Source organism: Festucalex cinctus, chromosome 21 (genome assembly GCF_051991245.1).
Source record: "Festucalex cinctus isolate MCC-2025b chromosome 21, RoL_Fcin_1.0, whole genome shotgun sequence".
NCBI classification, from domain to species: Eukaryota; Metazoa; Chordata; class Actinopteri; order Syngnathiformes; family Syngnathidae; genus Festucalex; species Festucalex cinctus.
The window spans coordinates 3,767,343-3,785,990 of NC_135431.1; the positions used below are offsets into that span (position 1 = coordinate 3,767,343).

The 18,648-nt window shown below is 41.7% G+C and overlaps 2 protein-coding genes across 2 annotated transcripts in view; one reads left to right on the plus strand and one right to left on the minus strand.

Moving 5' to 3' along the window:
• Positions 1 to 18,648, plus strand: part of LOC144010354 (steroid hormone receptor ERR2-like) — a 91,805-nt gene that overhangs the window by 19,482 nt on the left and 53,675 nt on the right. The window lies entirely within an intron of this gene.
• Positions 780 to 11,366, minus strand: LOC144010306 (transforming growth factor beta-3 proprotein-like). The gene is made up of 7 exons (XM_077510572.1): positions 10,856 to 11,366; positions 6,203 to 6,366; positions 4,611 to 4,740; positions 4,416 to 4,523; positions 4,156 to 4,321; positions 3,203 to 3,356; positions 780 to 1,934 (listed from the first exon to the last, which is right to left on the minus strand). The coding sequence occupies exons 1-7, from the start codon at positions 11,208 to 11,210 to the stop codon at positions 1,776 to 1,778; spliced, it is 1,236 nt and encodes a 411-aa protein (XP_077366698.1). The 5' UTR covers positions 11,211 to 11,366; the 3' UTR covers positions 780 to 1,775.

An 18,648-nucleotide genomic window follows, 5' to 3' on the forward strand; every position in this document is an offset into this window, starting at 1 on the left:
GGGAGGCTGCGTTGCGCAACTCTTTCCGCGGCGCGGGGGCCTGAGAACTGCCGAGATGTGCGACCTGATGATTTTATTGCGATGAAAGTCCCCGTTTTGGCGCTAGCGCACGCGCGCACTCGCACATCTGTGAATGTGCTCAGCGAATGGCTGCGGATCGGCTTTTTCCGTGCATGAACGTGTCGTGCCGTTCGTTATCGGTGTGAGCAGGAGAAAGGGGGGGGGGGGGGGGTTGGGGGGGGAAGTCTCCCCGCCCGAAATAGGCCTCACATCAGATCGGTTTTTGATGAGTCAGCAAAACGCGGAGGCAAAATTGAGAATTTTTGAACGTGTTAAGCTGCCAATGTTGAAAGGCACAAATGTAATCTTCATAACATTTGTGGCCAAAGTATTATTTGTAAAAATACTCTGAGAAATTTTGCATTCAAAAAATTGTTGGACTGAAAATTTTGTTTTTTAAAAATTATTTGGCTTGACAGGATTTGAATTGTAACATAAAAAAAAAAAAATGCTGACTTGGCAAGGAAGTTTTAAATGAGAAAAAAAAAAAATGTTTTGAGGGAAGTATGACATGGAATTCCATCTCCCCATCTTTCCACTAAATTGGAAATTTCATGTTAAAAATGTAGCATCCAAAAACCAAAACAAAACTATTATGTAAATGTCATGTTCACAGATTCCCCGATTTTGAAACGGACAAGCTACGCTTCGTTTAGCTGCGAGTTTCCAAAATACAAAAATACAGGTTGTGCTTTTCTCGTCTTTTTTTAATTTTTTTTTTTAATAACAATCATCATCAACAAATCAACAACATTACTGCCCAAAAAAATCGATCGAAATGCCAGTAGATTATACAGGTATGGCAGGGGAAGTTTGTCGTCAACGACGACGTAACGATTCGTACATGTTGCGCAATCTGTCAGCTCATCAAACGAATGGCATTGCGCAACACGGCCCAACAATATCTTGAGATCAAATGCAGATCATCTTCGTCATCGTCATCATCATCGTGCTTCATTCGTTGGAATAATCGTCCGTTGGCTTGTTCCCGTCCATTTGCCGGCTTTCGTTTCTCTCAGTTGAATGTTTGGCTAATAGACACTCGCACGACAATCATGCTTGCGCTCTCGAACGTTACAAAACATTCGAAAGAACGTCGGAGATGAAAAAATGATGATTGTCTCGAACTTGAAATTTCACATTTGAAAAAAAATCCGGTTAGAGATATCACGTTAACGTTTCACATTCAATTGAAAGTTGTTTTAATCATCTTGAAATGTCATTTCCATTCATTCATTTACATTTTTTTTTTTTTTTTTTTTTTTTTTTTTTTTTTTTTTTACATTTTTATTTGTTTTAACATGATGTGAAATTTCAATGTCGGAACATTAAGATCACGTTTAAAATTTCCTCCAAAGTGAAAATTTGGCGAAAGCCTTGAAACGAGTTGCGAGTTGTTCGTCCAACATTTTGGATTGTTCCCGCTTTTTAAAAAGAGACTTTTCGAAGTGCGCTTGGACGACGTTCCGCAGGTGTCCCTAATGTTTTGGCCAGACGTGAGGACCGCTCACGATGACGTCATCCTGGAACGAGCGCTCGGCGTTGACTTGCAGCTTAATTACAGTTTGGTGCGGTGGTTCGTCACCAGTTCGTTGCACAGCTGGAATTAGCATTAGCAACAAAACACAACACCAAAAGAAATAGACATCAAAATCTGCAGCTTTCACCAAAAACCGCAACCGGGGGAAAAAAAAAAAAAAAAAAAGTCAGTCTCCTCAGCTGCATTTGCAAGACTTGACGATCATGTTGGAAAGCTGCTCCACTTTGGGGGTCCGTCCCGAGTAGTAGAGGATGGTGAGGGGCTCCAGTTCTTGGGGGACGCAGCACGGCGACGCCGACGCTTCCGGGTTCAGAGTGTTGTACAGGCTCAGCAACTACACGCACACACACAACAAACACACACCATGTATAATTACATATATATAATTTGTTTAATATTCCCAGAAAAAAAAAAAACTCGCAAATTTACCACTTTATAAAGAAAGAGAGAAAAAAAAATCTCATACATTTGCAATTTTATAAAGTGGCAAATTTGCGCCAAAAAAACTTTAAAAAAATAAATAAATAAAATAAAATAAAAAAAAACTTGCAAGAAACACACAATTTTGAATATTACCCAACCACCCCCCCAAAAATACATATTTATACGTGGCCTTAATATGCATATGTGGTAAACTGGCACAAAACAGAAAATATCCCGATCGATTCATATTTTGTTGGGATCAATTCGTCTACCGGAATCCAACCGTTTAACAAATGCCACGGATAGTAGTAGTTATCCGTTAGGTCTGGGTCTACAATATCGATATATCGATATCAAATCGATATTCCTTTTCATAGGCCAATATCGATTCATGAAACCATGAATCGATACTTTTGGTAGTCCCCCCCCCCGATAAATTTAATGTGCCACATAGACCGATTAATCGGCCGCCGATTATAATCAACCGATTATTGGCGTTCAAACATCGGACAAAACAATCGGCCAATTGAGCTAAATGGCCGATTATTTTCCGCTTCAAACGTTATTGAAGAAAGACGAAGTTTCCGACCCCGTGAAAGTACACTGAATGCACCATTTTGCTTGCGTAGCATTAGCAACTCGTAAGTGTGTAGCGTATGTTAGTCTGGTTATTCTGTTGTCCCAAAGCATCCTTTAAGCCATTTCATGACACCCCTGTTGGTGTTAACTGTAAAACTAAATTCACAACATTAAGAATTACAATCACTGTATATTTAAATACAAAATGTGCTTCGTTTTTAGAACATCGCTAGCCTAGCGCTAACAGGAAGTTAGCAAATGCTAACGGGAAGTTAGCATCGACTTCGGGGAGTGTTTTTCCTTCAAATAACAAATCGAATCGGGCCATTCTGAATCTAATCGATTTTGGAAATCTGAATCGATAACCCCGCCCTATTATCCGTCGACCAATCAATGGAGAGCTTTGTGTCTGGCTCCACCCACCAAAAGTGTAACTGTAATTCAGTGTAAATGCCAAACTAAGCACTACTTCTCTTCTTGACAGTGTTGTGGAGTGAGAATAAAAACAACAAATTGGCATTATTATTTTGGGGTTTATAAAAAAAACAAAACAAAAGTGAGGCAGTTCTGTATTGCTAAACAGCATTTGTACTTTCTTACCGAGCTGTGCGGCGTGTCGGAGCTCCTCAGGTAGGGGCAGGGCCCCGAGCAGTAGTTGGCGTCGTAGCCGCTGGGCTCGTGGATCCACTTCCAGTCCAGGTCGCGCCGGAAGTCGATGTGCAGCCGGCGCACGCAGCAGCTCTCCTCCGTGTTTCTGTGGGACAAAATTTGCATTTTCGGACGGCAAAAAGCCAACATTTTCACATGTTTTGTTGTGGTTTGGTTCGGTGGTCAAAAATGACTATTTTGGAATTTTTATAAAAATAACCTCCTTACACAGTTTGATGTTTTGTTGTTGTAGTTTTTCTTGAGTAAGTATTTTGTGGAAAGACGGTTTTATTTATTTATGAATTTATTATTATTATTAAAAAAAAAAATCCTCAAGGTCTCCATTTTCATTCCCCAGCAGCCCAAAGGTTAAAATTGTAGTCACAGTGTATGAAAATAAATGATTAGTAGACAAACGTGCATCATTAGCTAGCGCATGTTTTTAGCCGACTTGCGCTTAGCGCGTCTCGGAAACGTGCATCGAAATAATCTCGAACGTCATTTCACAAATGATTTCTATAAACACACATAGCAAGCAATAACATTTTTGTAATCCATTTTAGATTCTGTTAATAATGAAACATACATGCTAATTTCCATTAGCCTGTCTATAAAATTTTGCATTATATGTTAGCAGTAAGCTAGCGAACGTTCTCTAGTTTGGTTGAACTTTTTTCCGTTGACACGTAGTGTTTCATTTTTAAACATTTTTTTTGATTATGTAGTAAACAAGCCTGCTTAGGCTGTTCTTTGGAGAATTGAATGACGAGTTATGTTAAAGTTTGTGGGCGGAGGTAAAACTTTTTAAAAAAAAATGGTTTTAATATCGTTTTGTAGCGTTGATTTGTCTTTCTTGGTTGATCGTCAAACGGTGATCTCGGTCGGGTATGACAAGTGTCCCTTACGAGAAGCAGTAGTTGGTGTCCAGCGCTCTCTTGCGTCTGTGCGAGGACTTTGAGTCCAGGCGGTGAGGCGGGATCATCATCAGGATGAGGTGAGGCAGATTCTGTTCCTTGCTCCTCTTCAGCTGGCCGAGGTCCAAGCGACTCTGCTCGTCCTCGCCGTCCACGCCTCGTTTTGAACAAAAGCGCAGCTCTAGTTATTAGTGCCCGAGCGGCGAATACCGGCTTTGCCTGACCTTCAGGAAGATTTCCCGCTCGCGTACCTTTGAACTTGACGTCCAGAACTTCGTTCTCGTTGTCGATGATGTCGCCGTTGGGGCCGAAGGTGTGGCAGGGGCAGTGCACGCTGATCTCCAGACCCAGATTCCTTCCTGGTGTCAAATCAAAGCAGCGTTGGGACGATCAAAAACTGTCTTGTCAGGAAAGCAGAACAAAAGATCTGCATCTATAATCCCGACCTCTGCTCATCAGCCACTCGCGCACGGTGTCGGTCACGTCGAAGGAGACCCACTCGGGCGCGCCTTTGGTCAGCACGTTCTTGGCGCTGATGTAGCGTTGCTTCCGGATGTGTTCGTGAGGTCGCACGATCTGCGGAAGACGCACGTGACACCGTTTGGTGACGAGTTTAGAGTACATGCAGTCATCCATTTTCTTGACCGCTTACTCCTCACAATTGGGGGGGGGGGGTGCTGGAGCCTATCCCAGCTGGCTTCGGGCAGTGGGCGGAGTACATCCAGTCGCAGGGCACACAGAGACTTAGGGACAATTCAGGGCGTTCAATTAACTCTTTGACTGCCAAAAACGTTGAATAACGATGAGTAAAATCACGATGTACGTTGCCATAAACGTGAAATGACGTCATCTACTTTTTTTTTTTTTCCGTCAATGGACGGAGCAACGTCTAAATGCTGCCCCTTCAATGGGTTGTGGAATCAAAAACGCCACCAAACTATGGCCAGCAGATGGCAGCGTTGTGTCTCTTTTCAATGGGCTGCTGGTATATGGAATTACAATGAAATGTAATCAGCGAAATGGCACCATGCAGGGGTTGGATTTTTTAATTTTTTTTTTCCGTAAAGTGTGGCAGTAAAAGAGTTAACCTGCCAAGAATGTGGGATGAGACCGGAGTACCCGGAGAAGACCCACGCGGGCACGGGGAGAACAAGCAAACTCCACCCAGGAAGGCTGAAGCCTGGACTCGAACCTGCGTCCTCGGTAATGGGAGGCGGACATGCTAACCACTCTTTCACCGCTTACAATCCAGTTCTGGTTTTTATTTGAATCTGAACATGCTTCTGTCCTTAGATTGGTGGACGGAGAATTTTCGTATTTGACGCTGACAGTGTGCCAGCTATTTATTTGTAGTGAGGCGTTTATTTTTGGTGGAACGAGACGCAAAGAGAATTGCATGTATACTTCACATAAGGCTTCTTTCACTTCTTTCTATCAGCGGACTTCACACCCAATTGCGGGTTGGCGAGTTCAGGAATTCATCTCCACACTCGGAAGGTGTGTTTGTTGGAGGAAGGGATTTTGGCCGCCGGCGGGGAATACGTTGTTTGCTCGTTTTAGCAGGCACACCTGGAGACAATTTGAGCGCACGTTTTCAGGACGGTCACCCGAGCGCTTGTTTGTCCATCCGCTGGGCAGCCCGCAAACGAGCTTGGCCCGTTTCCATCCAGGCCGGGTCTGCTCGCCATCACCGCATTATCGGCCCTGGCGGGCGCGAGCGCTGCTGGACTGTGACAATCTGTTTGCTATTAGGACTGGTAATTATCTTTGGATGGGTCCCTCATGTTGAGGACATGAAAAAAGCCAATAACGGCGACTTAATGACATTTCCTTGGACAAGCGCGTTACATAAATCCACTTGGCATACTTTTTCGATTAGCATCTTAAATATCAAATATTTGAGAAGCGGACTTCCAGTGTAATAACAGAGTCTAGTTTCTGCTAAACATTTTGTTGCCGGTCTTTGGAGCGCCAAGAACCGCTTTGAGCAAATCTGGCGGATTGGGGGCGGGGCCAGGTTAACAGTACCTTTACGCACCTGGTAGAGCTCGATCCGCTGTTCGTTCCGCTTGGCGCTGGCGTTGGGAAGCCTCAGGGCTCGGAACTCGGCTCGGAACAGGTTGGTGGCGTTTCGTTCCATGGCGGAGACGTTGAAGCGGAACACCTTCGACGTGATGCCTTTCGGGCAGTAGGACAGGTCGTCTGCAACGCCAGCCACACAGGAAAGATTTCTAGATTTATCTTATGTGACAGACACATTTAACTTGTTTCATTTTTGTTAGTTTAATAAAAAAAATGAAAAAGTAACATTTTCATGGAAAAATTCTAATTTAATGTTAATTTAACCATTTGTGAATTTGTCAACAAATGTCATGTTGACAAAATGTCTTTGTCATATTTGAATTAAAATAAAAATATTTTAAATTTAAATAAAATATATCTTGGCCACATTTTAATTAAAATAAAAATATTTTAAATTTAAATAAAATATGTCATGGTCACATTTTAATTAACTAACTGCCTGGTCATCAGGCGGATAGTTAATTAAGAAAAAATAAATAATAATAATTTCAAATTTAACAATTTGATCATTTGGAATAAATTAATCTATATTTATATTACTACTTACTACTACTACTAATAATAATAATAATACATATACACAGTATATAAAATAATAATAATAATAATATAATAAATAGATAATAACAATAATAATAATAAAAATAATATAAATATATAATATAATTGGTAATAATTAATATATTAATTATATATTTATATACTTATAATTAATAATGTAATAAATTTAAATTTTAAAAAAAGTAAAAAAAAAAAATAAGTTTTTCAAAAGTTTAATAAGTTTAGGTTAAACAAATTTGCTGACAAATTACCAAATGTGACAGACCAGACGTATAAATATTGAAAAAAAACGATAACAGTTGAGTTGTTCTGATTATAAAGCATGCGCATTCAGACGGCGTCCCACGACTCCCACCATTGATCTCTCTCGCGGAACTCGGTGATGTCATTTGTGCGCAATCTTGGCCTAGTCGCAACACAATAGCGATCGCCCTCACACTCCAATCAACGCCGCCGACGGAGAAAAGGTTCCGAAAAGGCGGCTTCTTCCTGCCAGTCTGTGAGCGGATGACAAAGGAGCGAAAATGCGCGCTTGGCCCAAAAAGCACTTGGAAAGCCAAAGTCCATTGCATCATCCTTTGAAGCGAGCAGGTGCTCTTTTCAAGCTCACTCCAAAACAGTCTTGACAATTTCAAATGTGCCACATGTGTCTTTCAGCTCTTATTCTGGGAAAAAAAAAAAAAAAATCTCTTTACTCTGAAGTTGTCGATAACTGTGCCCAATCCATACGTGAGCTGTAAAACATCTGTTGGCCTCGTTTTGCACGACATCGTCTCAGCTAAAAGTGCAGCGCGGGCATTTTCACGTTTTGCTTTGAAAGGCATCGAAAATGATCTCATTTGTGCATCGAGTTACGTGCTTATTATTAACGCGCCCGATTGAACAATTATCCACTTCAGAAGACCTTTCAACCATTAAACGCGCATAAATCGACTCGAGTAACTACATGTGGAAATGCAATCAAGTTTATTTTAGTTCCTACGCTTGAAAATGCCAACCGATTAATCACCGCTGATTGGAGGTTGAAGTCAATTAATCGGAAATCACGTGTTTTGGCAAAAACAACACAAACGCCTCGCAGAAAACAAACGGCGGGGTCCGTGCAGCACATCAGAAGTGGTGCCTCAAAATTGACGAAAAACCGTACAACCGTTAGCGGGGGGGTCGCTTGCAAACTATCCAAGTTTGGCCTCAAATATCGTCAACCTCTTAAACCTAAACCATATTTTATTGTATCAATAAATACATATAAAATATTATTTTTTTGCCTTAAACATCTTTGCTAAAATCAGCTACATCCTTAACTCATTTGCTCCCAATAACGTGTAAATACGTTACGTGTCCCAAAGACGTATTTATACGTTTTTGTTTTTGTTTTTGTTTTTTTATGCTAGAGCATACAGAAGTTAGTTAGTACACAAACGACCAGCAGGTGACAGCAGAGCAAAGGAGATCAACCAGGGCCATGTAGAAAAAAAAAAACTCAATTACTTACAATTTTAAATAGAAAATTGATGAAACTTAGCTCTCTTCTAATGCCAATTGCTGCAAAACGGAAACAGATAGAAACATACTTTTTTTTTCCCTGATGAAAGAAGAGACTTTAGTCTTTCATTTGGTAGGTTCCATGCTTTTATGGCAATAGAACACAATATTCTGTGGGCCTTACAAAATCAGTCCAAATCCAGTAAAACAGCCGGGAGCGAACGGGATTGCGAAATGTGAAAATGGCGGCGAGTGAATGAGTTAAAGAGATCATTCAGTTATGTCCTTGAAATGAATTTATTATGTCATAAAATATCACCAGAATGTGTCTGTTTTTCATGTTTACTAATTTTTTTTTTTAAAATAAAGAAAGAAGCTAACAAAATGACAAAAACGCAAGTGCTACGAGCAGCCATCTGAAACGGCTAATGCTAATGCTAGCTGACGAACAGTTCAAAACCAGCTAGCATGGCTAGCTAGCATCAGCTGGTTTCCACGTTACTTCCCAAAATGACATAGTAACTACTCGTTTTCTGAGAAATGAAGTACTTTTACTCTTTTACGACATGTTGACTTTATTTAGAACTGCTTTTTTTCTTTCTTTTACGTTTACTAAATTACCTACAGAGTGCGTTCACTGGCAATACTCGCATTCCAAAACAAGAGCTGTGATTACAATACCATGAAATACTGTTGTGATATTTTTTTATCATACGCTCAGAATCTTGTACTGCGGTTATGTGACTTAACTTTGGTTATAGTCGCATCAATTTAGACCGTCCGCCAGTCAGTGAAGGCGTCTCAATATGATTGTCGCGGCTAGCGTTAGCTTGTATTATGATGTCATCAATTAGCTGCAGTTTGCGTCACTCTCATGCAGTGAACAAGCTGTTAGCATCGTAGCGCCGCTTGTCTTTTTTTTTTTTTTTTTTTTTTTTGCGGTGACGTGCCATTCGACTTGTTTCGTCAGCTTTGAAACGCTCGTTGACAAAGATGCTGGTTGAGCGCCGCCGCCGCCGCTATCTGGTTAGCCACGATGAGTCGTGCGTGAAAGTTTTTTTTCGTCGGGGTCGAGCGCAGTGACACAATCGAGGAAAGTAACGAGGAGCAGTCGCTGTGTGAGGGCTCGGCAGGGAGGTCCTTTCATCATCTTGCGCTTCCTCTCCACTTTTTCCCCACCCTCGTTCGCTCCCCTGAAGGCATCATCATCATCATCATCATCATCATCATCGCGTGTCTGCTGACCGCACAGGAAATTGGAAAATGTGGAATCGGTGTGTAACGGGAGAGCGGCTGCACTCGGCACGCTTTGCGCAATCGAATGTTGGACGACGGCAGATTGCTGGACAGGAAAATGTTTACAGCAAAACGATCGGGTTTTTGCGGGTACATCTGCAATACAAAAAGCGCGGAAAAGTGCTGATTTCATCAAAAAAATGACATTGCTGTAATACTTATGCGAACATAAGTGGGACCAAATATTGTAAATGCACCGAAATTAGTTTTTGGCGCTGTTCTGCACCACTTGAAATGTCAATATACATTTCGAGAAATGTGATCATATCAATATTTTTTTTTTTTGTTACACCCCAACAATAAGAAAATATTTTACTCTTCATGTAACTATAAATTGATCATTTGTCTATAAATTTGTTGTAAGTACAGAGGAGCGAATATTCCTTGCACAGTCTCTGACGATGAAAGTGCCACTGCCACCTACTGTAGTGGATGTGCAATTACATGTTATTTTAAATGAGGCTAAAAAAGAAAAAGTGTGGATTTTACAAAAAAATAAAATAAATAGTGTCATATTTTTGTAAATTGTGCGTGTGGTAAAATAGGTAAACGTATCAGTATTATTTGGTGTCATTCTTTTTGTATTTATTTAATTATTTATTTATTTTTACAAATGAGCTTGGCAAAATACTGCAAATATTCAATACATGAAAGTGATGATTTTACCCCCCAAAAATTACTACTGTATTTTTTTTTTTGTATTTATCTTTTATTATTATTATTATTATTATTTTATTTTATTTTTTTCAAATTATGAGCTTGGCAAAATACTGCAAATATCCAATACATGAAAGTGATGATTTTACCCCCCAAAAATTACTACTGTATTTTTTTTTTTGTATTTATCTTTTTTTATTATTATTATTATTTATTTATTTTTCAGATTATGAGCTTGGCAAAATACTGCAAATATCCAATACACGAAAGTGATGATTTTACCCCCATAAAATAGAACTATTTTGTAATTAATTAATTAATTAATTAATTTCTGTATGTATTTATAAATTATGAGCTTTGGCATAATATTGGAAATGTTACTCAGTATTTGGTGTCGTTCTGCACCACTTCAAACAATATTTGTAATTCAAAAGGTCCCTGCAAGAAAATTCTAATTTTACAAAACAAAACAAAATTCTCACCATAGCCTTTAGCTATGTTATTATAAATAAGACAAAGTGTTGTCAATTTATCTCAGTGCTTTTCTGCACCGTTAATTCGTATTATTATTATTATTCTGATGATTTTTTCATGTATTTTTTTCACTCACTGCTCTCGGTGGGCCCGTAAAGCATGTTGAACCTGTGGACCTCCTTGGCGTAGTACTCGGCGTCGGTGCCGTCGGCGCCGCACATCTGGCGCCGGCGCAGTCCGAGCTCCTCCAGCATGCGGCGGGTGCTGTTGAAGAGGGCCCGCACCTGCTGGGGCACCTTGGCGGGGCCGTGCGCGAGCGGCGGCGCGCTCAGCCGCAGCTTGCTGAGGATCTGCCCGCGGACGGCCTCCACCCGCTTCCTCCTCACGTGATCCACGTCCACGGCGGCGCACGTGGACAGCGGCCGGCCCAGCGTGGCGCAGTGGAGCAGCAGCAGCGCGCACAGCAGCGCTTTGCACGCCTGCATCCTCATGATCCCCCCCCCCCGCTTTTCCGAGGTTCGAACCCGGATCCGGTTAGCGTGTCGTCCGAGCCATCGAGACGAAGTTTCCGCTTGGGGCCCGAAAAGTTGACGCGTTCGTGTTCATCTCCCGCTGGATGTTTGCATGGCGGGAAATCCGACGGCGGCTTTTTATTCCAGCCCATGTGACGATGTTGTGACGATGGAGGAGGGGCCCCCCGGGCCGGACTACTTGGGCCCCCCTCCCTCCCTAGCGGCACCCCACTCGAGCAGACGAAACACTGTGACTCAGGGAAGCTTTTTTTGTTTTGTTTTGTTTTGTTTTGTTTTGTTTTTCTATTTGGAGCAGATTCGTCACTTTGGAGCTGTTCGGAGCTCTCCGATTCTTTTCCCATTAGCAGCTTTTTCCTCTGGAAAGTCAGCTGCTTGGCCTTTCAATTGGCTGCCTCGGGCGCCACCTTGTGGTCATTTATGGAACTACATTTTTTTTTTTTTTTGAATATAAATGCCACGACTCGAGATATTAAAATAAAACAATGCTATAATGTGATTGACATTCGGCTGAAAATAAATATATTTCATCAAAACATGCTCACATTTAAAATAGAAAAAGAAAATATTATTTTTGGTAATAATTTAAATCATGATTATCTTTTATTTGTTGGTAAAAATAGACGTAAAATTCTTTTTAACACTGTATGCAAGTTCTTTTTGGATGGAATGAAATTTATTAAATTAGTTATTTATTTTTTTTTTAAGTTAAAACAACTCATAATTAGTATCAATAATCATTTTTTTGACAATTATGCTGATTTTGTAATGTAATTGAATTTCAATTAATTGCACAGCCCTAATATAGCGTTAATGAATTACAGCCATTTGATATTGCAGTTAGTACCTCCATTTTTCAGGGTTATGTCAATTTATCTCACTCTCTATAAATATGTATATTTATGTAATCATGTATATTAGGCATTGGCTAGTTGCCGGTTAGATGATCTACATGGTCACCCGTAAGAGTTACAGAGTTGAGTCAATGAGGTGCCTCTTTCATTTAATTACATCCGAGTCTTCCCCATCTCGCCTTACGAGCAGAGAGAGGAGGGGTGAGCAGTTACCCACAGAGGAGGAGAAGGGAGGGAGCAAGATGGAAGGCACCCTGTGCAAACACGGATGCCTTTTATCTGTTCATTAATAAGCATTGTCCCCCCCCCCCCCCCCCCCAAAAAAAAAAAAAAAAAAAATGGTACCAGCAAGTGCTAGTTAGCCCCAAGGACATCATGAGTAGGCCATGACTTTGTTGTTAAAAAAAAAAAATAAAAATAAAATAGGTCACCAGTGATTTATTTTTCTGAACGTCGTCCCCGTTGTTCTTATTGTTAGTCATTCTATGCTGAGGATAAAGAATATTTGCCTTGAACTCTACATTGACCATAAAAATCGGTGTGAGAAAATGCACTTTTCAAGTGGTTCGTTTTGAGTTTGTGGTCCTGATTGGCGCGATGACTGCATTTTTTTTTCTGTTGCATTCAAAAAAATCTGAAAATTGGCGTCTTTCCTTCGGGTCGAGTCTGGGTTTGCGCGTCTAATCAAGCATGCGGACGCTTGCACTGGTAGTCCAAGCGACTGTCTGGGGATTCCCAGACAGACGGTGAAAGTTCACATTTACTCCGAGTGTTTCCCCCCCCCCAGCCGGTGAGCTCACGGCTGAGCGAGTCCCACAAAATCACCGTCGGCAAAACAAGAAAACAGGCGAACTCGCGCTGGAACATTTTTCCTCATTCGCTCGGGCATATTTCATTGTAGAGCCTGAAAATTGGAGTGGGCGGGGACATGAGTCACACTTGGGGGTAGGAATTTGAACAGGGGGACCCCTCAAGTCTCAAATGATGATGATGATGATGATGATGCAAGTCAAATGAGTCATTCTATGACATGAATTGTGTACACAGACATTCGAGCTGGCCAGATTAGAGTTGGCGTCCTCGTGTCAAGTCTAGACAGGAAGTGAGTCGGTGCCAGATTAGGGATTTTCTGTTCTGATTTTCTCTCTATCGCTCTCTCTATCTCTCTCACTCTCTCACTCTCTCTCTATCTAGTTTCCATCCATCCATCCATCTGTCCGTCCATCCATCCATCATCCATCCATCCATCCATCCGTCCGTCTGTCCATCCATCCATCCATCCATCCATCCATCCATCCGTCTATCCATCCGTCCATCCATCCATCCGTCTATCCATCTGTCCATCATCCATCCATCCATCTATCCATCCATCCATCCATCCGTCTATCCATCCGTCCATCCATCCATCCGTCTATCCATCCGTCTATCCATCCGTCCATCATCCATCCATCCATCTATCCATCCATCTATCCATCCGTCTATCCATCCGTCTATCCATCCGTCCATCCATCTGTCCATCCATCCATCCATCCGTCTATCCATCCGTCCATCCATCCATCCGTCTATCCATCCGTCCATCATCCATCCATCCATCCATCTATCCATCCATCTATCCATCCGTCTATCCATCCGTCTATCCATCCGTCTATCCATCCGTCCGTCTATCCATCCGTCCATCCATCCATCCATCCGTCTATCCATCCGTCCATCCATCCATCCGTCCGTCCATCCATCCATCCATCCGTCCATCCATCCATCCATCCGTCCATCCGTCCATCATCCATCCATCCATCCATCTATCCATCCGTCTATCCATCCGTCCATCCATCCATCCATCCATCCATCTACCCCCCCCCCCCCCCATCCCCTGGTTGTATGTTTTAGTCAGGAAAAGGGCCACTAAATGTGTTTTTATGTTTATGTCGGCTTTGCTCATCCAACACATGAAAACACACAAAAATCCAATACCAGAGGACAACACACTCACAATAGACAAACAGCTCACAACAATACACAACTTTGAACAACACTTTCACAACGCACAAACACTTTCTTTTTTTTTTTTTAATTAATTTATTTATTTATTTTTGGTCATTTTTGCTTGTCAAACACACAAAAGACAGAAAATAGTGTGATATTTGTCTTTTATTTATTTTTTATTATTATTATTATTATTTATTTTTTTTGCGAAAAGTTGTGGTCGTCCTTGGCGGGCGGCGTCCCGTTGCGCTCACGCCCAAATTAAAGGGAGCCCCCACCGCTCTCATCTGCTCACCTGCAGAACCCTGCCAGGCCTCGGCCCGCACCTTCGCACCCACACAGATGGGGATGCATAATAAGACACACGCACACACATTGGCGTTGATGGCCGACGGCCATTTTGGCTGCGTTTGATGGGAGGTGCAAAGTCTGGCGTACTGGATGAACCCGTGATGACCTTTTGGAGCGTGTGCGGTTGCTTTGTGTATTGTGTGTGTTTGTTGTTGTGTGTGTGTGTGTGTAGCCATTAGATAAATAACATGTGTGTGTGTCTACTGTAAACAAAGTTTGTGTGTGTCTGTCTGGCGTGCAGCCAACAACACGCATGCTGTGTATGAATATGTATGCCGAAGGTCAGAAAAATGAATATTCATGACCTCCAAAGCGCCATATAGATGAGATTTCTTAAAAAAAAAAAAAAAATCTGTCTAACTGTACCTTTTTAAGCTAGTCAGCACTTTTTTTTTTAAACGGTCAAAAAAAAAAAACTGTCAAAAGATGTTGGAAAAAAAAAAGAATTGCATAAATTGCGTGTAGTCGGCGTCCACCAGCAGAGGGCAGCATCGGCTGCCAGACAGGAAAAGCAACAACTTGCTCCAAATAAATCTGCTGCTGCTGCTGGGGGCAAACGTGGAAATGATTCACATCGGAAAAGGATGCGTCGCATATTGACACGTTTTGTGTTTTTTTTTTTTTTTTTTTTTTGTGACCTCGTGTTTTCAAAGTTCGACCGTCGCCATGACAACAAGGTCAAGCCAATTCTTTGGACTCAAAGCAAAACAAATCCGTTCAGTTGGTTTCGTCCACACGTGTGGATGTTATTTTATCTCGTTTATTTATTTATTGATTGATTGATTTTTGTGAGGAGTTTGGCGAATCCATGTTTGTACCGTATACAATAAATAATATATTTTGAAATATAATCATAATGTTGATGCTATCTTTGACTATATTGTTTTTATGTTTAATTGGCATTTCTTGTTTAATTACATAATAGAATAAGATCTCAAACTTAATTGTTCTCCGGATTTGCATACTTGAAGCTTCTAATAACGAATTTACTGGAGTTCATTTTGAGTTCTACACCACTCAAATTGATGAAGATATTTAAATCTAACTTCATTTGAGTAGTGCACACTCAAAATAACGATTTTCACATGTAATGTTTTATAAGTCACACTTTTATAAGTGAATCTATTTTAGTGGAGCATTATTTTCTAATTCTCACACATTTAACTCATTTGCTCCCAATAACGTGTAAATACGTTTTTTATGTTTTAAGTGTCCCAAAGACGTATTTATACGTTTTTTTATTTTTTATTTTATTTATTTTTTAAATGCTAGAGCATACAGAAGGCTTTGATGCAGCCTCTCAACGACAAAGAACGGTTGCAGAAATGGTAGTTATTACACAAACGGCCAGCAGGTGGCAGCAGAGCAAAGGAGATCAACCAGGGCCATCTAGAAAGAAAGCTAAATTACTTACAATTTTAATTAGATTTGTGAAAACTGATGAAACTTAGCTCTCTTCTAATGCTGGGAGTGAATGAGTTAATTGTGAAACTGTAAACTTTACAGACAGTAATTAAATGATTATAACAATAAAATCAATACATATTATGTTAATTTCGAAGTTAATTATGGATAGTGGCTGTTTATAATATGTCGAGGTGCTCGGGTTGTCCACTCGTCCGTCCCGTAAATGTAAACAAGCTGACGCATGTCGTGCGTTGACGCCATATTTCAATTTCCTTCCTGCTTCTGTCCACTCACAAGCCTCCTTCATTTCCCACATGAGCGCTTTCCGCATCGTCCCGTCTTGCCCCCCTTCGAACCTCCCCAACCTCACTTCCCAGCTCAACCCCATCAAACATCCAAATCTTCTGTTCAACATGGCCGCCCGGATAATTGTGGGAATAACTCAGCCGTCAGCGGCGAGGCCGGCCCGGCTAACTCGGGAAGTTGGACGGAGTGTATGTGGGGGGGGGGGGCTGGGGGGGGTCAAGGTGAAGCCCCCCCCCCCCCCCGCCTGTCAGTCATCCGGATGCCGCCATTGTTTATTTGCGCGGCCTTGACTGACGAAGGTCGAAGAGCGACGCGCTTCCCCAGCCGGCCGCTCGGACCTCGTTTGCGCTAATTGCCGCTCGTTTCATCATCAACGCGAGCGTCGTCAAACAGGAAGTGGCACATGGCGCCTTTCAAGCAGTCAACTTAGCGTCCGCTAGCTCAATGCTAACACAATGACGAATGCCATAGACGGGCTAGCGACTAGCATTAACGCGGTGGCGTTAGCACGCTTCAAAGCAACGCATTCAAATGCCGCACAAATGACTCAATTTGCCGATGTGTCGAGACTGCTGCAGTACAGCGCCATCTACTGCCAAGGAGGACTTACTTAATGCCAGATTTTGGGTCCTCCAAGAGTACCTGATACCTAAAAATAAGGCAGGTACCGAAACCTGGTCCTACTCATGGGCATATATTCTTTATCCTCTGCAAAAAAAACAACTCAAATTAGAACAACTTTTACTTTTATAGTAGTTCTTCTTTGTCTGTGTCTGCATGAGTGTTTTATACTGCCCCCTGGTGGCCAAGTATCTCAAACCAGAATGATAGGCAATGAATTATGATGCAAAAATTGTGGAATTTTGTTATTTTTAATGACTGCAGTGGATTATTCCTTATTCACAGCTTTTTTTTTTTTTTTTTTTGCCATTTACAATGAGGATGAATTATTTTCCGATAGCTTCATGCTAACATATAATGTGAAACATCATAGATGGATGGGCTTACGAAATTAACTCATTCACTGCCATTGACGGAAAAAGACGTCAAATGATGCATTTTTTTTGCTGGTCTGGCAATGAATGTGTTAAGAGGTGAGGTCGGTAAGAATTCTGAAAGTTGAAACAAAATATTGAAAAAAAATGTGAAAATTAAAAAAATGAGCGTGGATAAAATTCTGTGCAATAGTTTGGTTTATAAATGCAATACAAATTGGAAAATAAAAGTGAAAGAAAGAAAAAAGTTAATAGAGAAAAAAATTAAGTATATAATGGAGGTGAGAAAGAAGAAAAGTGATATCAGAGTTACACTATACTTGTCTTTTTGGATACTTGCAAAAAAATATAAATAAAAAAACAAACAAAAAAAAGCTTGTGCTGTATTTGAGCTTCTCCATCACGGGCTCCATTTTTAGCTTTCCATTTCTGCTCTCCTGTTTTATTCCGCGCATTCGCCAAGCAAGCAAGTTTCTCGCCGCCCCGCTTCATCGAACCCGCGTCCGCTCGCTCGCTTCACCCGACACGATCGCCGTCCCCGCCTCCCCTCTGCGGCTTTCATTGCGACCCGCTGACCCGCCAACAACTATAAATATTTATTTGCGTCAGCTTGTCGGTAAAAATAACCGTCTGACAAAGGAGCGTCCTGGAGCGGCTCCAGGAAGAGTCAGCATCGGAGGAGGAGGGGCCCCGGGGCCTCGTGGCGAGAGCGCGCCGACATGTTTGATGGCTTTGTGGCCGGCGCCGATCGGGAGTCACTTAGCGAGGGCGTCCTCTGGGTCCTAAAACATGCCTGTGTGGAAAAAACGGACAGCGGTTTTGGGCAAAAATGCGCGTTGGGAGCTCCTGGGACGGACGTCCGCTTCCTCGAGGCTGGAAGCGGTCAAGTGAAAATAAAAAATCGTGTCTTGGACATTTCACACACTAACAGAGGACGGCTTTTTACAAATCGGCCAAATTTCATGGAGGAAATAAAGAAATTGTCCACACAATTGCTTTTTTTTCCCACTCTTCCAAGTTCTGTGCGCACACTGATGGCCAACAACGAGGCGCTCTAAAGCAGCCTGAAGCCTGATTCATGTACTTGCTGTTAAGTTAGGCCAAAAAAAACAAACACTTTCCTTGCCTTTCTCTTTGGGACGTGCGTGCACTCATGGCCAACAACGAGGCGCTCTAAAATAACCTGAAATCTGATTCATGCACTCGCTGTTAAGTTAGACAAAAAACACACTCTCTTCGCCTTTCTCTTCGTGACGTGCGCACACTCATGGCCAACAACGAGGCGCTCTAAAGCAGACTGAAGCTTGATTGACGTACCCGCTGTTAAGTTAGACAAAATAACACTTTTCCCGCCTTTCTCTTCGTAACATATGCACACTCATGGCCAACAACGAGGCGCTCTAACGTAGCCTGAAGCCTGATTCATGCACTTGCTGTTCAGTTAAACATAATAACACTCTCCCCGCCTTTCTCCTTCGGCCGTGCGCACACTCATGGCCAACAACG